The 22,255-nt window shown below is 39.5% G+C and overlaps 1 protein-coding gene across 2 annotated transcripts; it reads left to right on the top strand.

The window, feature by feature from the left end:
• Positions 1–1,535: 1,535 nt before the first annotated feature.
• On the top strand, positions 1,536–21,958 carry LOC134877945 (neurabin-2-like). Of its 2 annotated transcripts, none has more exons than XM_063903644.1 (15): positions 1,536–1,623; positions 6,207–6,590; positions 6,748–6,941; positions 7,277–7,660; positions 7,863–8,555; positions 13,862–13,994; positions 14,338–14,458; positions 14,658–14,762; positions 14,865–15,000; positions 15,599–15,739; positions 16,182–16,235; positions 16,347–16,478; positions 17,008–17,105; positions 17,177–17,273; positions 18,029–21,958. In XM_063903644.1, exons 2-15 carry the CDS (start codon positions 6,293–6,295, stop codon positions 18,080–18,082), a joined length of 2,640 nt encoding a protein of 879 aa, XP_063759714.1. In that variant the 5' UTR covers positions 1,536–1,623; positions 6,207–6,292; the 3' UTR covers positions 18,083–21,958. The 2 variants fall into 2 exon arrangements, with proteins under 2 accessions (XP_063759714.1, XP_063759713.1); XM_063903643.1 differs by having other exon boundaries at positions 6,742–6,941.
• Positions 21,959–22,255: the final 297 nt, after the last annotated feature.

Genomic DNA, 22,255 nt, shown 5'->3' with positions numbered 1-22,255 from the left:
AAAGAAAGAAGCCCGCCCCCTGTCCTCCATGAAGCTCTGCCGCCCTCTAGTGTCCGCGGGGGGTTACTACAGCTTCCACAGGTAAGTTAGAATTACAAATACAATTTAAATACAGTATATATATTTTAATATCAACATAAGAAGGTAAAAGGTCCATTAATAAAATAAAATATGTTGATTAAAAACAAGAAGTTCATGCAAAAATGTGCAATGGAATGATATTGAAAAAAACCGGATATATTTATAGGAAGGTAAAGAGTGTCCAATAAAAAACATCAAATACAGACATTTTTATTTAGAAAGTAAAGTTAAAATGTGCAATTCATAAATAAACTGTATAAAAAACGAAGAAGTACTATTTATAAAATGCAATAAAAACACTAAATAAATGGATTTAAAAACTATTTTTATACAAATTAATTAAATGTTTGCAATAAAACGAAAATATTTGTACAACTATAGGAATGTAGAAAAATGTGTAATAAAAAGATATTGAATTGAATAAAATATATAGAAATTTTCAACAAAAATATTTAAAATAAATGTGTTTTAAAATATAAGAAAGATATTTGAAATTAAAATATAAATTAAATAGATTTAAAACGTATTCGTACAAAATAAGTAGGAATGTGTAATTAAACTATATATAACATAGCAATAATTACATAAAAAGGTCTGGGTCTATTCGCAATATTAAAGATACAATAAAATAAAATAGAATAATGATTTTCCTCTATAATCTAAAATGAAATGTGTATAAACATAAACACATTTTATATTCAATAGAAATATAAAATAAAACAGAATATATTTATTAACATTTCCAAAGAATGAATAGAATAGAAAGTCTTCTACAAACAAAAGAAATTAGGGCGAAAATGTGAAATAAATAATAATAAAGAAAAATCTATACAAACATAAGAAGGTAAATAAAACACAATAATGCATTTTTTAATATTTTAAGATAATAAACCTTTAAATAAGTAATAATATCAAATAAGAATATAAGTCGTGTTTTTTCCAAACAAGAGGTTAAACTAAAAACGTAAAAATATAATAAAAAATGTGCAATAAAATAAAACAGAATAAATGTTTAACATTTCCAATAAAAAATAAAGAATTAATAGAATAAAGTTTCCTATACAAATGAAGAAAATGTGAATTAATTATAATAACACAACATTCAAACAAACATGAGAAGGTAATTACAAATATAAAATACAATAGAATAATGCCTTTTTGATACGTCTAAGATCATAAATCATGAAATTAGTAAAAATGTTAAAATAAGAATATAAATAATATTAGTAAGGAACATTTAAAACGGGAAAAAAACATAATACATATTTTTTAAATTTAAAAACATTAGAATAAAAAACCGTGAATTAAAATATTGACATCGCTATGAGAAGTGACAGTAAGGAACTGCAATAAACAGATGAAATGCATTAATAGTATATATATAATATTTATGAAGGGGTTGGATGAGGGAAAGGACGCAGAGGAGAGGGATGGAGGGTGATGGTTGGGGGGGAGGAGCAGAAGGGAGGCTCAGTCTGTTCAGCAGCAGGACAATGGACCGTCTCCTGCACCGATCCTAACCGGAACACACCGGGACACAAGGTACGGTTACCGGGGAACCAGAGCATGCTATAAGGGGTTCTATCACGGCTCATTTATGTATTTAACCCGGGTTAAAAATAAAATCATATGTCTGTGCAGAAGGGGGGAGTCTGCAGGAAGGAAGCGACGCAGCTACAGACAGACACCCAGCAGAGAGGCCTTTCCTCCCGGGTCCTAAACCGGCTGGAGATACCTTATTATAACACAGACAACTAAAACTCTTTTTGATATATACAAAAAGTGGTGTATTTTTAATGGTGTTGGGATTTAAAACAGAGAAACACATCCGGAAAACCCACGCCGCGTTTTCTCGTGTCCAAAAACAACCCAATGCAGAACTCCCTTACAAATCTGGCTGTTTTAACTTAAAATGCATAGAACTTAAATTTATCACATTTAAATGAGCAAGCTTTGATTTAGTTGGATACAATGAAGTCTTGTTTTGTATTCGGCTTTATATTGATTAATAGAACAACGGTCAAATTATAATGAAAACCGAATCTTAATCTGGAGTACAGTGCACGTCTGCGACCGTTAAGCCGTATTTGACGTACGGGGGCAACACGCGCACAACACTTAATAATTGGCTTTTTAACTGTTTAAATGAAAATATGTGTAATAAAACAAGCCAATTTAAAGAGTGGATCAAACTGATTCCAGTAGCTGTACATGTGTATTTCTTACAATGCTTAAATACCCCCAAAATCCACGCTTCATTAAAAGATGTTTTTTCTGAATGGAGGTTCGGAACGGGCAGCGTATGTCGAGTTTGCCAACAAAGCCTCTCTGTAGCCAGCAGTGTTTCTGCCACCAGGCCTGATGCAGGGATAGTGGGGTGAATAGATGGAGGCATTGTATTTACCACCATAATGTGCCTTCTGTTAAACACTGCATGTGACGCACATACACAGAGAGACTTTAGGACTTATTATTACTCACTCTGGACGTCTGGATGAATATCACCATGTCAGTGCAGTGGCTGCAGAAAACACACACACACACACACACACACACACACACACACACACACACACACACACACACACACACACACACACACACACACACACACACACACACAGAGATAGATGTGTCCTCAGTGATACAGCAGGTCATGATGAAGGTCATTTATCCCTACCATTACTTATTAAAACACAGGCTGGGTTGTCTGTTTGTGGTGGATTCTGTGTTTAGTGAAGGTAGGGGCCTTCAATAGATGTTAAATCAATAGTGTTTTACTTTAATGTGCTGAGGATGATTGGTGCAGGCAGGCGGTTGTTGAGCGGTGATGGTTTTATTTTAGATTGTATTGACCTGAGACAGAGTGTGTGTTCGTGGGAGGAGGAAAGAGCGTTGGGTAAATGCACACATCGCAATCTGCTTACCAAACAGAGGAATCAGTATGGATGGAAAGGAGATAATATATCTGTTTCTGCGGGTTATGTTCGGTAAAGAAGTCAGATTAGTTAATAAGTTGTAATAAAACTATTGTTTACCTCTGCACTCTGCCTGGACCTCAAACAGGACCACTAAAGTGCTGATCACGTATAAACCAAGACTTATGACAGGAAGCAATACCAAACAACTAAGGATTATGGGTATTGTCACATGTAATTGCCACACACACGCACAAATACACACACACACACACACACACACACACACACACACACACACACACACACACACACACACACACACACACACACACATATATATTTACTCTAGTAAATGTAAGTGTAAAAGATGTAAACCTACACAGAAACAGGCTCCAACATGTTTTATATCCTCCGCTCAGACGCATGTTGCAGCATATTGTTGGAAAGTGTGTGTTGATGCAGAGGTGAAGAAGTACTCAGATCTTGTACTTGAGCAAAAGTAGAAGTACTCAGATCCTGTACTTGAGTAAAGTAGAAGTACTCAGGTCTTGTACTTGAGTAAAGTAGAAGTACTCAGATCTTGTACTTGAGTAAAGTAGAAGAACTCAGATCTTGTTCTTGAGTAAAAGTAGAAGTACTCAGATCTTGTTCTTGAGTAAAGTAGAAGTACTCAGGTCTTGTACTTGAGTAAAGTAGAAGTACTCAGATCTTGTACATGAGTAAAGTAGAAGTACTCAGATCTTGTACTTGAGTAAAGTAGAAGTACTCAGGTCATGTACTTGAGTAAAGTAGAAGTACTCAGATCTTGTACTTGAGCAAAAGTAGAAGTACTCGGATCTTGTTCTTGAGTAAAGTAGAAGAACTCAGATCTTGTACTTGAGTAAAGTAGAAGTACTCAGATCTTGTACTTGAGCAAAAGTAGAAGTACTCAGATCTTGTACTTGAGTAAAGTAGAAGTACTCAGGTCTTGTACTTGAGTAAAGTAGAAGTACTCAGATCTTGTACTTGAGCAAAAGTAGAAGTACTCAGATCTTGTACTTGAGTAAAGTAGAAGTACTCAGGTCTTGTACTTGAGTAAAGTAGAAGTACTCAGATCTTGTACATGAGTAAAGTAGAAGTACTCAGATCTTGTACTTGAGTAAAGTACAAGTACTCAGGTCATGTACTTGAGTAAAGTAGAAGTACTCAGATCTTGTACTTGAGCAAAAGTAGAAGTACTCAGATCTTGTACTTGAGTAAAGTAGAAGTACTCGGATCTTGTACATGAGTAAAGTAGAAGAACTCAGATCTTGTACTTGAGTAAAGTAGAAGTACTCAGATCTTGTACTTGAGTAAAGTAGAAGTACTCAGATCTTGTACTTGAGTAAAGTAGAAGTACTCAGATCTTGTACTTGAGTAAAGTAGAAGTACTCAGATCTTGTACTTGAGTAAAGTTGAAGTACCCAGATCTTGTACTTGAGTAAAGTAGAAGTACTCAGATCTTGTACTTGAGTAAAGTAGAAGTACCAGAGTGTAGGAATACTCTGTCTCAGTAAAAGTATTCTAAATGTTCCTCCAGTGAAAGTAGAAAGTACTCTCCTCTAAATGTACTTAAAGTAGTGACAGTAAAAGTAGTCATTGTCTGATTGGTCCATTTCAGAATAATATCTCTGATATGTTTTATAATGATTGATCATTAAAGTGTTCTCAGAGCTGGTAAAGGTGCAGCTAGTTTGAATGGCTTTGTATACTGCAGGGTAGCTGCTGGATTTACTGCAGGTGAACTAAAGTCTGATTTAAGGGCTGATTATATTTACCATCATTAATCCTAATCTGCCTAGCAACTAAAGGGATTAAATACATGTAGTGGAGGAAAAGTACACCATTTACCTCTGAACTGTAGAGGAGTAGAAGTACACAGCAGCATACAATGGAAACAGTGTGTTGAATGAAGAACAGTACTCTCTGTCTCGTTGTGATAACTGTGAGTTTTCACACAAACCCCACAGCCTGATCAAATGTGTCCCATTTCATTAGGTAACCATTGAGTTACAAAACAGATCTCTCTTTTATTTATCCTCTATACTTTCTCTGCATCTCCCAGAGTGAATATCTTGTTGATATTTGTTGTGTGTCGACAGGTTGCGCTTGTTTGTGTTGTTGTGTAGGCTAACAATGCTAATGCTAATGTTCTCACAGTGATTGTGTCTTGTTGCTTGTTGTGCTGACTGGGAGAAAACAGTGTTGAAGGGATGTGGTATTTCTGTGTTGGACCCTGAAGGCAGCATCTGATTGGTTCAATGTTTTTTTTTTCAGATAAGTAAAAAAAATATATTTAAAAAATAAATCTTTTTTTTTTTCTGGAAAAAATATTTCAAGTTTTTTTTTCACATTATTATTTTTTTAATTGTCGGAAATCAGAAGAAAAAAATGGACTGAGAAAAAATGTTTTTTGCGAATTTTCTTTTTTATGAAAAAATAATTTTGTCTGAAAATTCATTTTTAGAAAAATTGTTGGTCATTCATCCTCCGATTCTCTTCTCATTTTCCAACACATTTTTGTTAAACTTATCTGACTAAATCAGCCTTTTCTGGTCACAGTCCGGTAAAGACCAGCTTACGGAAACCCTGATGAAAACCTCAGCTCAGATCTGACAGAGGTGAACAGCCAGATAATCATAATGTGATCATGGGAGAGCGGGGTGAGATCTGTGGCACGGCACTGTATTCACTCTGAGTGTGTTTGTCATTCAGAGCAGCAACACAAAGACACCACACGAGAGCTCACCGTGCGTCAGCGTCTTAATGGGATTATTCCGACAGCTCCTGCACAGACAGGAAAGACAAACAATGCTTGTGTTATGTGTGTTATATGTTGGAGTTTTTCCTCCAATATTTTAATGATTTTTTAGTTCATTCAATCCAAAATGTTTAAATCTTGCCGTTACTATTGGCTGAAGCGAAAACTCATTAACCTTGTTAAACAGCTTGATGCATCCAACCAACATTACACAATCCATTCAAGTGTAAAACCATAAAAGACTTGGAATACAGCAGATTAGGTTTGAGAAGCTGGAGTTTGGCGGTAGCTCATCATTTGATGTGTGAGCGATAATGTGCAGGGAGGTGAAAGTCCAAATGGACCAATCCGCATCAAGTAGTCAACAATCAAAATGTGGATTCGATGTCATTAATAATATATACATCTGTCTGTTTGATCTGCAGGAGGTGAAAGTCAAACAGCTGCAGGATGCTGCCCTCCTACTCGCTGCTAACCTGCTGTTCACCGGGGGGCATCTGATCTACCAAACATGATGAAGACTGAACCCCCGTCGGCCTCGGGGGGCAACGGGACCTCCAGCGGTGGCAGCTCCAGCCTGCGGAGCCCCTCGCCCCATCGCAACGCCTACGAGGCGGGGCTGGCGGCACTGAAGAAGGCGACGGACCACCTCAACAATGCTGCGAACGGCGCCGGCAGCTCTAAGCCGACTCCACTGCCCCGACCCACCGGGAGGGGCCGGAAGTACGGATCCAACGTCCACCGCATCAAGAACATGTTCATGCAGATGCAGTCTCCTGGAGACGAGGAGGAGGGAGACAAAATGATTGGTAAGTCTCGTCAAGAGCCGTTTTTACTTTTAAAGACTTTAATATCTGACAGTGTTTTCAGCCATTTACTCGAGTCCAAAAGCAAAGCTGCTCCAGACAGTCAGTCTTCCCATTCTGCTATGTTCCCTGTTAACCCTCCTGTCTCTGGCAGGTGCAGATCAGGCAGTGAAGCTGTCTTTACCGAGGGCGTCCAGCCTGAACGAGAACGTGGACCACAGCGCTCTGCTCAAACTGGGGGCCGTGGTCTCAGAGAGGGTCAACCGCTTTGACTCTAAGCCCGATGGAGAGGGGGGCGGGGGATTCTCCAAACTCCAGGAGACCAGGAGGATCTTCGAGCAGCGGACTCTACAGGTGAGAGGTGTATTTGTGTTGCAATTTAAAAACATCTGACTGACTATGCTAGATACTAGTGTATTGTATCACTTCCGTCGTCTGCAAGTCAAGGGTTTCTGAATGTGTTATCCTGAAATAAGGTCTGTGGTTAACACAATGCGAAGAGATCAAATACCCCCATTGGTGAATTCAAAAAAGGCAGTTGCTAACAAGTGATGCCGACTGCCGGATTTGATGGGGACAATTCACGCCGACATTTCCAACATAAGGGGAAATCTGGGCAGAAAATCAGGCCTGGGATCTGGATTTTCCCTTTGGTTTTTGATCCTAACTTCTGGTTTTGTCTCCTCCAGGAGAAGCAAGCTGCCACCAACCGGATATTGCTGAAGAAGGAGCGAGCATCGGGCTTCCAGGACAGCCGCCTGGATGTCGTGGCTCGATTTAACGGCTCCACCGAGGCTTTGGACCGGCTGGACGACCCCCCTGCTCTTGCTCCTGCACCACTTCCTGCTCCTGCTCCACTTCCTGATCCTATTCCTGATTGTATTCCTGCTCCCGACGTTCTTCCCGTTGCCGCAGCTTCAGTCGGTGATGCCGTCAGCCCGACCGTGAGTCAGCTCAGCGCCAAGTTCGAGAAGACCGACCCCCCGCAGAACAATGTCGCCCAACGTCGCCCAGGCCCCGTCCTACCGCCAAAGCCCAAACCTCCAGCCAGAGGGGAAGCTACCGGCAGGAAGGTGAGGAGATTGTTCCGAACACAATGCATTCCTTTTTTAATTGGTTTAATCTGGTAGAGCATACGGAGGAAAAATAATACAAGAGCTAGACGATGAATTGTGGTGCTCCCCAGGTCTCCATGTTGGGTCCTGCACCTTTTGTTTCATATATGCACTCGCTTTGAAACGCCATTATGCTGATGACACTCTGATTCTCTCTCAGGGGAAGGTGCCACCTCCCAGTAAGGATGACCAAAAGGAGGTTACAGGAGTAAGCAACCAAGCAAAGGAACTACCCGAAACTGCTGATTCTCTACAGAACAGCAAAACAGAAGTGGGATCCAGTGAGGACAAGGAAGAGTTTGGACAGTCAGGAGACAGGCCTATAAGCTCTTCCTCCTCGTCTTCTTCGGAGGTCAAAGCGGAGTCGGAGGTCCAGCAGCCAACAGCGACTGAAGCCCGGGGCTCGAGTACTATGACTCCCCCGGGTCAGGATCCACAAACTGACGAGCTGGACGGCTCCACCGGGGGCTCGGAGGTCGAATCCAGGCTGGTTCAGGCCGAGGTTCATGCCTCTTTGGAAAATGGAGAAAAAGAGCCTCCTGGTTCCTCTCCTTCCACGGAGGAACGAGGAGAGGACTCTGATCGAAGGGAAGAGGATGAGGACAATGAGGATGGCTCGAGGAAGGAGGATTACTCGGAGGGGGATCTGGTGGATATCAGTGCGTACAGCGGGATCGGGGAGGAGGACTCTGGGGGGAGCCAGCTGGACGATGAGGAGGATGAGGAAGATGAGGAGGAGGAAGAGGAGGAGTATCATCCGGAGAGCAGCTGCTCAGAAATCCCGGGGCTCCCTGAGGAAGAGGAGCCGCCGCCGCCCAATAGGAAGATTCAGTTCAGCGTCGGGCCAATCAAGGTCAGTCGGGTGAACTTACTTTCACTTTTCGTCTCTTGGGTAGCGTCAAAAGAGCTGTACTTTTTTAATTGGTGTCCATACGATAATATATTGCATTTGTGAGTTTGTAAGTTTCCCAGTTTGTCCATTTGCATGGGAGCCGGTACTGGGAAGGGGAACTCCTTGAGGCACTTCCTCTATATCTGTAGACTCACCACAATATGAAAGTGTACGACGATGAATTCATGTCTTAGGTTTGGTTGGCTTGTCTGTTTTTTAGCAGGATTAGGGGAAAAACTACTGGCATTTCTTTCTTGAGTGTCGGTGGAAGGGTGTAGCATGGACCAGGGGATAACTCATTACAATATGGAGCCTTTCAGAATCATTTTTCGCTTTTCAAATGGCATAAACCTGCGCTCTACAGCTTAAATATCCTCTGGGGAGCCATAAAACATCTTGATATCTATTGCAAAATTTGGTGTTTATGTTTGAATTGTTAGTGACTGATGGTGGCGTTGGAGGAAAGGCAACTCAGGTTCATCCTCTGCGGAATAACCCCGAGCACAAATCTGCAGTTCTCTTTGTGTTCTTTAAACTTTGGTTTGAAAACCTGAAACTTTACCATCTTGGTTCACTTCCACCGAAATATCAGCTAGCTCGTGGACATACTGGAGCAAGTAGCTGCTAAAGAACCAGGTGTTTTCCTCTGGAGTGGAGTGCCCAGAAACACGTTTAACAAGTTGGATGTTGTTGGTTTTACCACAGCTTGTTTCAGTGCTGCCTCATCAGCATCGACAATGTATGTTTGTGAGGCTAACTTATAGACATTAGTTTTCAGTTGCTGCTTGAAGCACTTCACTGATTCATGGTTGATCGGATGGAATTGCGAAGGGCTTTTCCAAGAAAGATCGGTAGCCTCTGGATGTAAAATAGAGAACAGATAGAAGGTTCTGGATCTGGTGATTGGAATAGCCTACAGCTGGAATAAGGGTGCTGTATTTGCTAGGCCATGTGCTTGATTATAAGTATCTTTGAAATCAATTCCGTGTTTGACTGGAAGCGGATAAAGGGAGGCTAGAACTGGGTTGATGTGTTCTTGCTATGAACGTGTCAAAGAGTCGTCCTTCTGAGTCTTGTGTCAGAGGACAATAGACCCATGACTGTGTCAACGGTCGCCCGCTGTGACGTCACATGGCACCGGTTGATCTACCTCAGAGATGTCAAGACTTACAGAACATTATTACTCAAAGAACATCATACCATTCAGTTTTTTGATGATCAGTATTTCCAAATCTAGAGCGTGAGAGGTAGAGAAGTCATGCCAGTATAGAATAAAGGACTGAGGTGTTATTGAAAGTATAGGTTTCTCAACTGAAGATTCTTCATAGTCTTTATGTTGCTTACGACGGCCATCCAACAGTATCCGAGCATTTTACCAAATACAGTAATGGGAATTATACTTAATATTCATGTTAAGTAGGTAATCTACAAAAAGAGAATGATGTGCTGCTGTGAGAAAAGTACCATGTGTTGTGTCCGTTGGAGCGGAAATAAGTGAGCCTCCTTTGGTGGTTTAACAACAGGTTATGAAACACTACGCTGGATTTTATAATAGTTTTTGAGGCCTAGACAGTCGGTATGGTAATCCCATAGTAGAAAAAGAAGCTGAATAGGTTTATTTAAGGCCTTCACAGAGAGGTGTTTGTGTGTGTGCTCTGCTATCTGTCGCACCATGGAAACTAAAAGAGATAAAACGAGTGAAAAGGAAATGACTGAAAAGACTCTCTGACTTCCTTCTTCGAATGGGTTGCCTGGGGGATTTCTGTCTTTGATTTCGACAGAGCATTTCCTGCTGAGTGTTGCTGAAACCCGTTCACAGAAGCTCTTTTCTATACTAATTTCTCCTGCAAATCACAAAGCCTCACCCTCAGTGCTGCTGTTTGTGCATCCTGAGACATGTCCAGACACGTCATGACGAAGCTGTCACACAAACTGACCTCCTTAGCCACGGTGCAGCTAAACTGAGAGTTGAGGCTTGAGGGAGCATTGTTTACCCCTAAGGTAGCTGCTACTGTTAGCTACCTTGCTAAATACTAAAACTAAAGCCTCTTCCACTGATGTAACCTAACAAACTGAGATATATAATGTGGAGATAAAGCGTAAGACTGTCACTGTATTTAGTCATGATTCAGCTGTTTTCTGGCTGTTGTTTTGAAACTAGCTTTGGGGAGGCTAACTTCCTTTAGCTGCTTCCCCAGTTCTTTCTCCATCTCTAAGTAATGTTAGCATAACATAAAGTAATGTTAGCATACAGAAATTAACTTTAGGATTATAGAAAGTAATGTTGGCATAGGAGAGAGTAATATAAGCAATAAAAAGAAAATCCTTTTAGCATAGTATTAAAATGAATTTTACCTTTAAATAAAGTAGCCTTAGCATAACAGAGTCATGTTAGCATTAAAGAAGTCATGTTAGCATTAAAGAAAGTCATGTTAGCATTAAAGAAGTCATGTTAGCATTAAAGAAAGCCATGTTAGCATTAAAGAAGTCATGTTAGCATTAAAGAAAGTCATGTTAGCATTAAAGAAGTCATGTTAGCATTAAAGAAAGTCCTGTTAGCATTAAAGAAAGTCATGTTAGCATTAAAGAAGTCATGTTAGCATTAAAGAAAGTCATGTTAGCATTAAAGAAGTCATGTTAGCATTAAAGAAAGTCATGTTAGCATTAAAGAAGTCATGTTAGCATTAAAGAAAGTCATGTTAGCATTAAAGAAGTCATGTTAGCATTAAAGAAAGTCATGTTAGCATTAAAGAAAGTCATGTTAGCATTAAAGAAGTCATGTTAGCATTAAAGAAAGTAATGTTAGCATTAAAGAAGTCATGTTAGCATTAAAGAAAGTCATGTTAGCATTAAAGAAGTCCTGTTAGCATTAAAGAAAGTCATGTTAGCATTAAAGAAGTCATGTTAGCATTAAAGAAAGTCATGTTAGCATTAAAGAAGTCATGTTAGCATTAAAGAAAGTCATGTTAGCATTAAAGAAGTCATGTTAGCATTAAAGAAAGTCACGTTAGCATTAAAGAAGTCATGTTAGCATTAAAGAAAGTCATGTTAGCATTAAAGAAAGTCATGTTAGCATTAAAGAAGTCATGTTAGCGTAAAATAAGTAAATGCTAGCAACAAAAGAGTGTAATGTTAGCTTAGCATGAACATTTACTATAGCTTTAAATAAAGTATAATTAGCATAAAAGAGAATAATAGCAATACAAAGAAAGTAATGTAGCGTAGCATAACAATGTATTTAAGCTTTAAATGAAGTACATTTAGAATAAAAGAAAGTAATGTCAGCATAAATAGATATAATTAAATGATATCTCTTTTTTAAAAAGACTCTCAGGTTTAGTATCCATTTATAAGATGTTGCTCATCACAAGTTGAGCCACAGAGGTTTTACTTTTACATTTGGAGTAACAAAGGTGTGATTAAGGATCATGACAACCTGCGGAAAATATTCACTTTCACTGACAGATGCTGGATGTGATCCAGCAGTCACCCTCTGCAGCTGGAATGTAACTGGGTGTGTTTGTTTTCCTTAAAACTAGGTGTGCACACACACACGCACGCACGCACGCACGCACGCACGCACACACACACACACACAGGCATGGAAAGCTGATTGATAAGGATCACAAACAGGAGCTTTCTTTGGAAGGAGCACCTGGTGTGTGTGTTTTGATGTGAGCCTAACCGCTAATTTGGTCGTCCTTTTTACTGACTTTATGATCGATGCACACGATCCTGATTGAAACGACATCCATGAAAACCATGTAGAGAAAAAGTGTGTTTGTGTGTGTGTGTGTGTGTGTGTGTGTGTGTGTGTGTGTGTGTGTGTGTGTGTGTGTGTGTGTGTGTGTGTGTGTGTGTGTGTGTGTGTGCCTGCGTGCGTGTGTGTGTGGATCTGTTGTGACACGAAGGTTGTGAGTTTCTGAATGTATGAAAAGCAACCGTTAAATATTTGGGGGAAATTAGCTTGAATGCTTTTTGGTCAAAATGTAAAGAGTAGTCATGTCTTTGTGATAAATATGTAAATCAAGCAAGGAACTGTTAGCTTAGCTTAAGTACGGTACACATTTGTTTTTATCTTTAAAGTAATTTCTGATTTATTTTGAATCATTTTGAGTTCTTTTGGTGTTTTTTTCAATATTTATTTTAGATTTTTCTTCATACTTTGTTGATACGGTAACTACATTTTGCTTATCGTACTTATGCTTAAGTTATCCTTCATCACATAGCTTGTTTTGTCGGTTATTAAGTGTGTTATAATAGCAAGACAAAAGTCAAGCAGCACATCAATCAGAATCAGGAACTGAAAGAGAAAAGATTTTTGGGGAAATGTTCTAATTTTCTTTTATATTCTATCAAAGTTCAGTGGCAAAGTAAAGACTTTGTGTGTACAGGGATTGCTCTGAAGTGTCATGTACACACACACACACACACACACACACACACACACACACACACACACACACAGAGCTTTAGAGTTTCTCAACAGGAAGGAAATGTGACTGCAGGAAACAGTTAAACAATCACGCCCTCTGACCCCGTTTCTGTGTGTGTGTGTGTGTGTGTGTGTGTGTGTGTGTGTGTGTGTGTGTGTGTGTGTGTGTGTGTGTGTGTGTGTGTGTGTGTGTGTGTGTGTGTGTGTGTGTGTGTGTGTGTGTGTGTGTGTGTGTGTGTGTGACTCATTCATATGTAAAGGGGTGCAGAGATGTCGTATTTTGGTAGGCGACCCTGAAGGCAGCATTTCCCTGGTAGTTATTGCTGTAAACTCTCTGTACATCGTCTCACTGTCACATTACCATAAATGCCAGACAGACAGCGAGAGAGAGAGAGAGAGAGCGCCAAACTCACACTGGGCGAGCGTGAGGTTACCATGGAAACAATGTCACGTGATCACGGACACGGTGGCCAAGCAGACAGAAGCTGCTGACCTTTGATTTATTTTTCTGGAAATGAATGACTTTTTTTTAGAGAACATTAAAAAAAAAAAAGCTTACGGTGGAAAAAACTAGAGAAAAATGTTGTTTTATTGGTCAAGGAATGTGCAAATATAATTTTCCTATTTTTATTCGTATTTTTAATGACTTCATAACGTCAAAAAATGAAGTTTATTTTCCTGTACATTTGTGGTTTTTATTCCCCGTGAATTTACCGATTAAACTTTAGAGAAAGCTCATGTTTTTCCTTTAAAATGGACCTTTTTAAAGTCCGAAAATAGAGCTTTTTGATTGTAAACTGACCTCCTGACCTTTGACCTCTCCTGTGTGCAGGTGTTCACCACGTACTCTAACGAGGACTACGACCGGCGTAACGATGACGTCGACCCGATGGCGGCCTCGGCGGAGTACGAGCTGGAGAAACGAGTCGAGAAGCTGGACCTGTTTCCTGTGGAGCTGGAGAAAGGTACACACACACACACACACACACACACACCAGGGTTCTTGCGCTTCTCCTTACAACCCGTTATCCTGTTATGGGATTACAGTTAGCGCAGATTAGCCTAATTAGCTGCTAGTCATTCCGAAGGTAATGGAATTGAACCAGTCACCATGGGGGACCGCTTACCTCAGCAGGACCGCCAGAAAACTGACTCATGGACTTAGGTACCGCTGACGATACCTGATGATGGCAGGAACAAAATAAATGTACTGTATGGTGGACATCAGGGCTTCACAATAAATTAAAGTGTGTGTGTGTGTGTGTGTGTGTGTGTGTGTGTGTGTCGTGTGTGTCCGTGTGTGTGTAGACAATGATGGTCTGGGTATCAGTATCATAGGGATGGGTGCAGGAGCCGACATGGGTCTGGAGAAACTGGGGATCTTTGTGAAGACGGTGACGGACGGAGGAGCTGCTCAGAGAGACGGCAGGTAACCTGAACACCTGAGTCTCTGCACATCTTCTAACTATGATTCAGCATCATACCACTTCCTGTCCGATGGTTCCTTTGATGGTCTAATGTTGGCTTTCTACTTCAGAAATCATAAAGTGGTGCCTTCAGGGTCCAACACCCCTGCACAGTTATATTCTCACGTGTGTGTGTGTGTGTGTGTGTGTGTGTGTGTGTAGGATCATGGTGAATGATCTGATCGTGGAGGTCGATGGGACCAGTCTGGTTGGCGTCACTCAGACCCTCGCTGCCTCAGTCCTCCGAAACACCACAGGCACCGTCAAGTATGAAACACACACCCGAATGTTGACACTTAGGTTCAGATATCATCAGCATCCTGTGTTCTGATTGCTAATTGGACGCACGGCTCTTAATTGTGTTTCCAGGTTTGTGATTGGACGGGAGAAGCCGGGCGAGCAGAGCGAGGTCGCTCAGCTGATCCAACAGACTCTGGAGCAGGAGAGGTGGCAGAGAGAGATGATGGAGCAGAGATACAAGCAGTACATGGATGATGACGACGAGGTACACACACACACACACACACACACACACACACACACACACACACACACACACACACACACACACACAGGACACAATAATAAGATATAAAGTTATATAGGTTTTTGTGCCAATAAATGATCTGCAAAAGCTAAAATACCAGAAGTCTGCGTGTGTGTGTGTGTGTGTGTGTGTCTAGAGGTGTCTTATTGGCTTTACATCAGAATTTCCCACTTGAATTCACATGATCAGCATCTAAGAATCTAATATTTGGCAAGAGAGTATCACAAGACATACTGTTAGGGTGTGTGTGTGTGTGTGTGTGTGTGTGTGTGTGTGTGTGTGTGTGTGTGTGTGTGTGTTTGTGTTTGTGTGTGGCACATGAAACAAGAAAACATTCACAAGTGACCATAAATAAAATAAAACATGTAATTTACTTCTCAAATAATCTGTAGAAATGTCCAAAATGTCGTGTGTATTTTCAACCTCAGCGCAGCGCCCCCACCTTGTGGTCAGAGGGGGTAACTGCAGTCTATTATTATTCCAGTACCGAACTCCAGTCAGACACAAAAACTAAATATATACATTAATGTGTTTGTGTCTGTGTGTATCTCTGCAGACCGGTGAGTACGCCACGGACGAGGAGGAGGAGATGAGTCCGGTGTTCCCCAACTCCATCGAGGTGTTCGACCTGGCGGAGAATCAGGACATGTCTCCTGTGGAGCTCGACCCCGAGAAACTGGCCCACAAATTCAAAGAGGTCAGAGAGATTTTACAGTTTTTAATGCTAAATGTTATACTGTTATTAATTCATTCCACTTATAACTACAACACCATATTAACATCATGGTACTTTAATGGAAATATACCAAGAAAAACACACATTTACAGGATTAAAATCGTGAATTTGCATTAAATATTGAATATTCTCTGAGATTAAAGACTTTTTTTTCCAATAAAAAGCCAAAATTACAATATTTTTCTTCTTGATTTCATTTATTTTGAATTCTTGTACATTTCTCAGAGAATATCAAAAGATAAAATCTCTGAAATTATCAACTTTAATCTTGAAAATCTTGGTTGCAATTATTTTTATTTTTTAACTACAGTTCCCATAATAAGCTCCCAGATCTCCCACATTTTAAGGGATTTTATGGATTTTTAAAAGTTTTTTTTATCTTTGTTTCCTTTTCTCTCTGCAGCTCCAGATCAAACACGCGGTGACCCAGGCGGAGATCCAGCTGCTGAAGAGGAAGGTGAGAACTCCAGTCTTTTTTAAAAAATGCTGTAATATGGTGTACCCTGAAGGCAGCATCTCCCTGGTCCAATGGGATTTCTCCAAAGTATGTCTCCTCTCTCTCCTGCAGCTGGCTCACGCGGAGCAGGATAAGCTTCGGTGGCGGATGGAGCGAGCTCAGCTGGAGCAGAACATCCGGGACAGTAAGGAGAGGATGGAGAAGCTGGAGGGGTACTGGATGGAGGCGCAGTCGCTCTGTAAGGTAAAATCATGAGAGAGAAGACAGCAGGAGCACAGAGGCCGCAGGAAGGGGTTCTTATCAATGTTACACATCTTAATTGGCTAATTGCAATTAGGATATAGGAGGATTTCAAAATATATTAAATATTTTAGAACTATTTATTATTATTATTTCTTTATTAATCTGTAGGGAAATTCACTTATTATTATTATTTAAATCATTTTAAATATTATTATTTAGTGATATATCTACTTTAAATGTAATTGTAGTTATATTTATCATTTGTGCATTTTCTTTTTTAATTTGTTTCTCTTTAATTTAAATATATATATATAATTATTTATTATTCAGTTGTATTATTTTTCTTTTTTTTGTACCATTTTTATTTAAGGCAAACAATAAAACATATTTTTTGTTTCATTTTACTTCACTACAAATAAGGTTTGAGCAAAGAATGACAAACAAGTCAAGAAATACAAATGGAAATAAAATAAATGTTTCATAAATACTGCAGCTCCTTTTTGTATTACTTGTCTGTGTGTTTTTCCAGGCGGTGGACGAACACCTGAAGGAAACTCAGTCCCAGTACCAAACTCTGGAGAGGAAGTACAGCAAGGCCAAGAGGCTGATCAAAGAGTACCAGCAGAAGTAAGAGAGGCGAGAGACGTTAGAGGGGAGGAGGAAATCACACAGAAGCTTTAACATGTTTTATTTTTCAGAGAGATCGAGTTCCTGAAGAAGGAGACGGCTCAGCGTCGAGCAGAAGAGGAGAGCGAGGCGACGCACAAAGAGGAGGCCGACACCCTGCAGGAGAAGGTGAGCGACACCATGAAGGGTCGTAGGTGTTACTGTTTTAGATAATTAACAAATACAACATTTGAAATATGTTTTAGATACAGATGAGTTGTTTTTATCATTGGTTTGCTTCGAGGAGCCTTTCAATTCTTGTTGGTGCAAATGTTTTCATTTGTGCAAAATTAATTATAAGACGTGTAGAAAAAAAGTATCGCGTTTTAAGTTTAGATTCGGTGTGTTCAAGGACCGTGGGAAGTTTGAATCTTAGACAATTATTTCAGTTTTTACCGACAAGAAGTATAACTAAGGCATTTTTTCAAAGGTAACAGGTATTGCTGGGTGGTAAACCATCTCAGAATCAGAATCAGAATACCTTGAATAGTTCCACAGAGGGGAAATTTGCATTGTTACAGCAGAAAGAGCCAAAGACAGCTTAATGTTACACCAAGATACTAAAATATATACAAGAATCACACAATTGCAAAATACACAAGAATAAAAATATGGCAGCCAGATATGTATTGTACAGTTATTAACACGACAGGGGATGTTACTCATACCGAATATCGTGAACTTAACACCGTATGTTATACATTTTTCATACAGCGTAGTACCGTCAAAGGGGTGCTCGAGTGGTGCGACAGTGAAAGGAGTCCCCAGCGTATTTGAATGCTTACACACTTTCTTTTGTACGTCTACATTTTAGTAAAATATCTGAGTACTTCTTCCACCTCTGGTGTTAAGTTCTCTTCCTCTGTGTGTGGTTGTCTTCACAGATTACAGACTTAGAGACCAAAGTGGACGCTCTGAAGACCCCGAACGCCTCGTAGACCTTCATCTGTGAAGAGGAGGAAGAGGAGGAGCGCTGCCTTCATCACCTGGGCTGTACTTCACTGCAATCAAACATCTGCTGCACGGACAGGAAGTGTGGGGGGTGGGGGAGAATAACAGGAATGACATTCAAAGAGGAAAAGAAGCAACTTCTCATCTGCTGTCCGTCAACTACAAATCCCAGAATGCTCCTCTGAATTTCCCACAATCCTCCTTGTCTGTCTTCCTGGCTTGGCATCAACAACACACTCGACACTCTGTGCTTTATTTATATCGGCTTCTCCTCCCGGATTTCATTTCTTTGAAAAAGGCACGTTTACTGAACCGGCTCGTCACAAAGTGCTTTATAGAGCGCAGACGAAAACAGAGCAAAAAAAGGACTTTTGATTGTCGTTATACTTTTTGAACGCTGAACCATTCCTTTTTTTTTCGGGATTGGACTGGATTCTTACGAGGAAGAAAAATAAAACTACTTGGAGAAACGGCCATGTTTTAAGACATGCTCTGGGGTGGAAACGTGGTCGTAAAAAACACACAAAAACTCTGGAGAAGGAAAAAGCCACCACCTGCTGATCGCCGAGTAATAAAAACTACAAACAAGATGGCCGACACATTTCAGATTAGTGACAAAAATGGAAAACGCCCACCCATCTACCAGCCTGCGTGCAATTGGAAGAAAATACTGTCTGTAAATATTCAATACGTGTATTTAAAAGTGTTTAAATATCTGACATCGGAGGGGTTAGCCTGTGCAATTAGCCGAAAGACTACGAAATAATTATCATCTCTTTTCTACCGCCATCAAAGGCAAACAGGGTGTGTGTAGTCTCATGCTGATAGAGCTTCTTACGGTGTGTATCTGTGGGTGTGTACTAACCGCTGTGTGTGTGTCGGTGAACATGCACATCAGGAAAACGTTTCCAAAAAATCCAGAATCGGGGAAATAGTGGAATATGGAAGCAGTGGTGGAAAGTGTTACTTACATTTACATTTATTTAGTGTATTAATTCTTTATTTTTTTTAACCAAAGTTATAAAATGAATTGGAAAATTACAAAAAGATAAATTGATGCCAAATAATTATCCCTTAATCTGCTAAAAATAAACTAAATAATAAACGAGTAAAATACACACCCCCAAAATCACAAAAATATTCCCAATAAATTGGACAAGTAATCTTTTAAATAAGATGCCCATACATTTTCTCTAAATCTGTCAAACATTATTAAAATGGTAGAAACTGGCTAATTTAATTTATGGCAAAACATCTGGTTTTTATATCAGTTTTTTATATAATGGACAATATTTTGCTTTGAAGCAGACGCAATATGAATTGGCAGGAAAGAAGGAAAGGTGAAGTACCTTGAATTTGCATTTAAGTACATTTCTTAGGTAGATGTACTTAGTTACTTTTCACCACTGTTGTTAGTAGAAAGAGGATATTTTTCAGTTGCATTTACTGCATAGGTATTTAAGTCCTACATTCAATCTGAGGATATGTAATGGATTTTTCATCAGTGTCAATGGTTCAAACATTTCTTGGAGGTAAAACTGCTCCATGAATCTCATTATGGGAACATAAGTTGGTATAGAGCCAAACAGGTGAAAAGATGCTGACTCATGCTGCATTTCTTTTAGGCAGATACTGAAAATACAGTTTTTAAAATCTTTTAAACATAATTTAAAACAAGTATTTCCCTCACAGGCGCTTAAACTGAGTTAATCTGGAAACCCGACCAAGATATGTCCTGGATAATTTTCAGTGGAAAAAGAATTTCTGAAAAAAACTACTAGTAGCTCGTTAGCTTAATAGGCTAGTTAGCATTTCTGATCTTTTTTAAACGAACAAAATAAGCTCCCTCAAAGCATAACATTCAAAATTCAGTATTAAAAAATGATAAAGTAAATTGGTCCCTATAATATATCTATTTTTCTACTTTCAATCAGTAGTTGTCTTTGCTAATCGGCTAATGTAGCTGTGTTATGCTAACGTAGCTGTGTTATGCTAACGTAGCTGTGTTATGCTAACGTAGCTGTGTTATGCTAACGGTGCTTTGTTATGCTAACGTAGAGGACAGTTTTTCCTCTGAGAAATGGAAACGAGCTAAAGTATTATTCAGGAAACTGTGTGCATGTAAACTCACCTCACATTATTAACATTATTAGGAGAAGAGTAGAAAATCCCAGTGCCAGTATTATGACTTTAGTTAGTGAAACAAACCCAACATAGTCCAGATATGGGTTCAATACACGAGTGTTACTGTGGTCGATCAAGGCCAGATTTTATTTGACATTTTTGGAGGTTCAGGTATAGATGCATAACATTCTTTTTTACCAACAAAGTTCCTTCTTTGTCAGATTAAATTGGGGGGGGAAACACAGAAATTGGTCATTGCTGATTTTTAAAGAGTCATTCCACCAGAGATGGGTTATTTTAGCCTCCTCATTTTAAATTGGCTGATGCATAATTGTCTTAATTCGTCCGTGGGAATATTTTTTTCATGCAGTACAATCTCTGTTTGTAAAATATGATAAATGTAAGTATTCTGATTTGACTATCATCCAGGAGTTGTTTGGAAGTTTCAAATGTGCATGGGGATGGGGAAATGGTGCTGATTCAGACACAAAAAGGAAGAACTTATACAAGGTATTAAACGAGCAAAATGTGTATTTGGCTAATGTTGTTGTTCACCATTATTATGAGTTTGTGTTGAGATAATACAGCTTGCTGGCGAGCTCTGAAAAAGTCTAATTAATTGAAAACCTTGAACAAGAAAACAATAGAGTGGTGCAGGAATTTCTGTAGTGGACCCTGAAGGCAGCATCTCCTGGTCCAATGGGATTACTCCATGTGATTTTGGATAATCTCCACATAATAAAACCATGATTTCTGAAACAAGTGAAGCTAAAGTTAAGCTATAAAGGACAACAACCAAAAACACATTCAGAAAACCATTGACTTCCAGACCAGGGACAGGAAGTGGTAAAATGCTAACTCATTCCTGCACCACTCTGATTAGGCTGTATAGATCCTGAGTTGTCGTTTCTTTTAGCACCATCCTCTGGTAAATATTTTGTCAAATGATTTTGGTTTACCAGCCAGATCTTTCCATGAGCCTCAGCTACACATTGTAATTTATGCTAACTAGCACTTGTTGCTAACTGACAAGGTAAACATCAGCATGTCACTGTGAGCATGTTAGCATTAGCATCGAACAAAAGCACGCCTTCATAGAGGCTGTAGACCTTCCTAATATAAAAGCATATTTAGTTTGTGATCTTGCAAACACTGAAACACTTTCACAGAAATGTCACTTTAAGCACTCTGTGACTTAGTGGTGTGAGTTGTGATGCCTTTAGAATAAGGTGTCCCTGTGTGTTGATTTAAAGCGGCTAATGTGATCGAGAACTTTAACAGGAAAATGAGAAATCACCTGTTTTTCATGGATTTATGGTGAAACATGTCATCGTACTATGAACAGGTTGGGTGATTTCTGATGTTTGAGTGAGGCAAGTCCACAGTATTTCATGTTTTTTAATTACTTGTTTACTACATGCAGTATATTTACATTAACCTCTATCAGACAGGGTCAAATCAGCCATAAATTGGGTTGTTTTTTATTCCTTGAGTATTTTTATTACAGTTTCATCTCTTCGTCAGACCAAATGTGAGCTGTACAGTTGTTTTATGTCCACATTAAGTCACTCTGGTTGTAGATCTGAACAGGAAGTGACCTCGCTGCCTTGTTATTATGACTTCTTCTTTAGTTCAACTTTTAAATGCTGCTTCTGCCTTCACAAAGCCTTCTGATGTTTGCTCGCTGATTATTACCCATCATGTCTCCTCATTAAAAGCCCCGAGAGGCAAGAAGTAAATCTGGTCCTTTCTTGTTTACGTCTGATTGAAATGTTTGTTTAGGGCTTTTTCATTTTGCCAAGTTGCTTATTTACATGTGAAATTGGTATCAAGTATCAGCAAGTGACTTTCCATCTCTGCAAAAAAGACATAAAACAGTACTTCCTACACACTATGAAAGTAGCCTTTTTATATTATGTCCCAAAAATCGGTAAAAATGTCAATAGTTAGTAGAAAATAAAAAATGGTCAAAATGTTTTTTTGAAACCCCGACGCCACATGTGACGTTCAGGGAACATCCGTAAATTGAGGTCTCT

The sequence above is a fragment of the Eleginops maclovinus genome, chromosome 16, assembly GCF_036324505.1.
Source record: "Eleginops maclovinus isolate JMC-PN-2008 ecotype Puerto Natales chromosome 16, JC_Emac_rtc_rv5, whole genome shotgun sequence".
NCBI classification, from domain to species: Eukaryota; Metazoa; Chordata; class Actinopteri; order Perciformes; family Eleginopidae; genus Eleginops; species Eleginops maclovinus.
The sequence above is the reverse complement of the archived record's forward strand: the minus strand, read 5'-3'. Positions and strand labels throughout refer to the sequence as shown.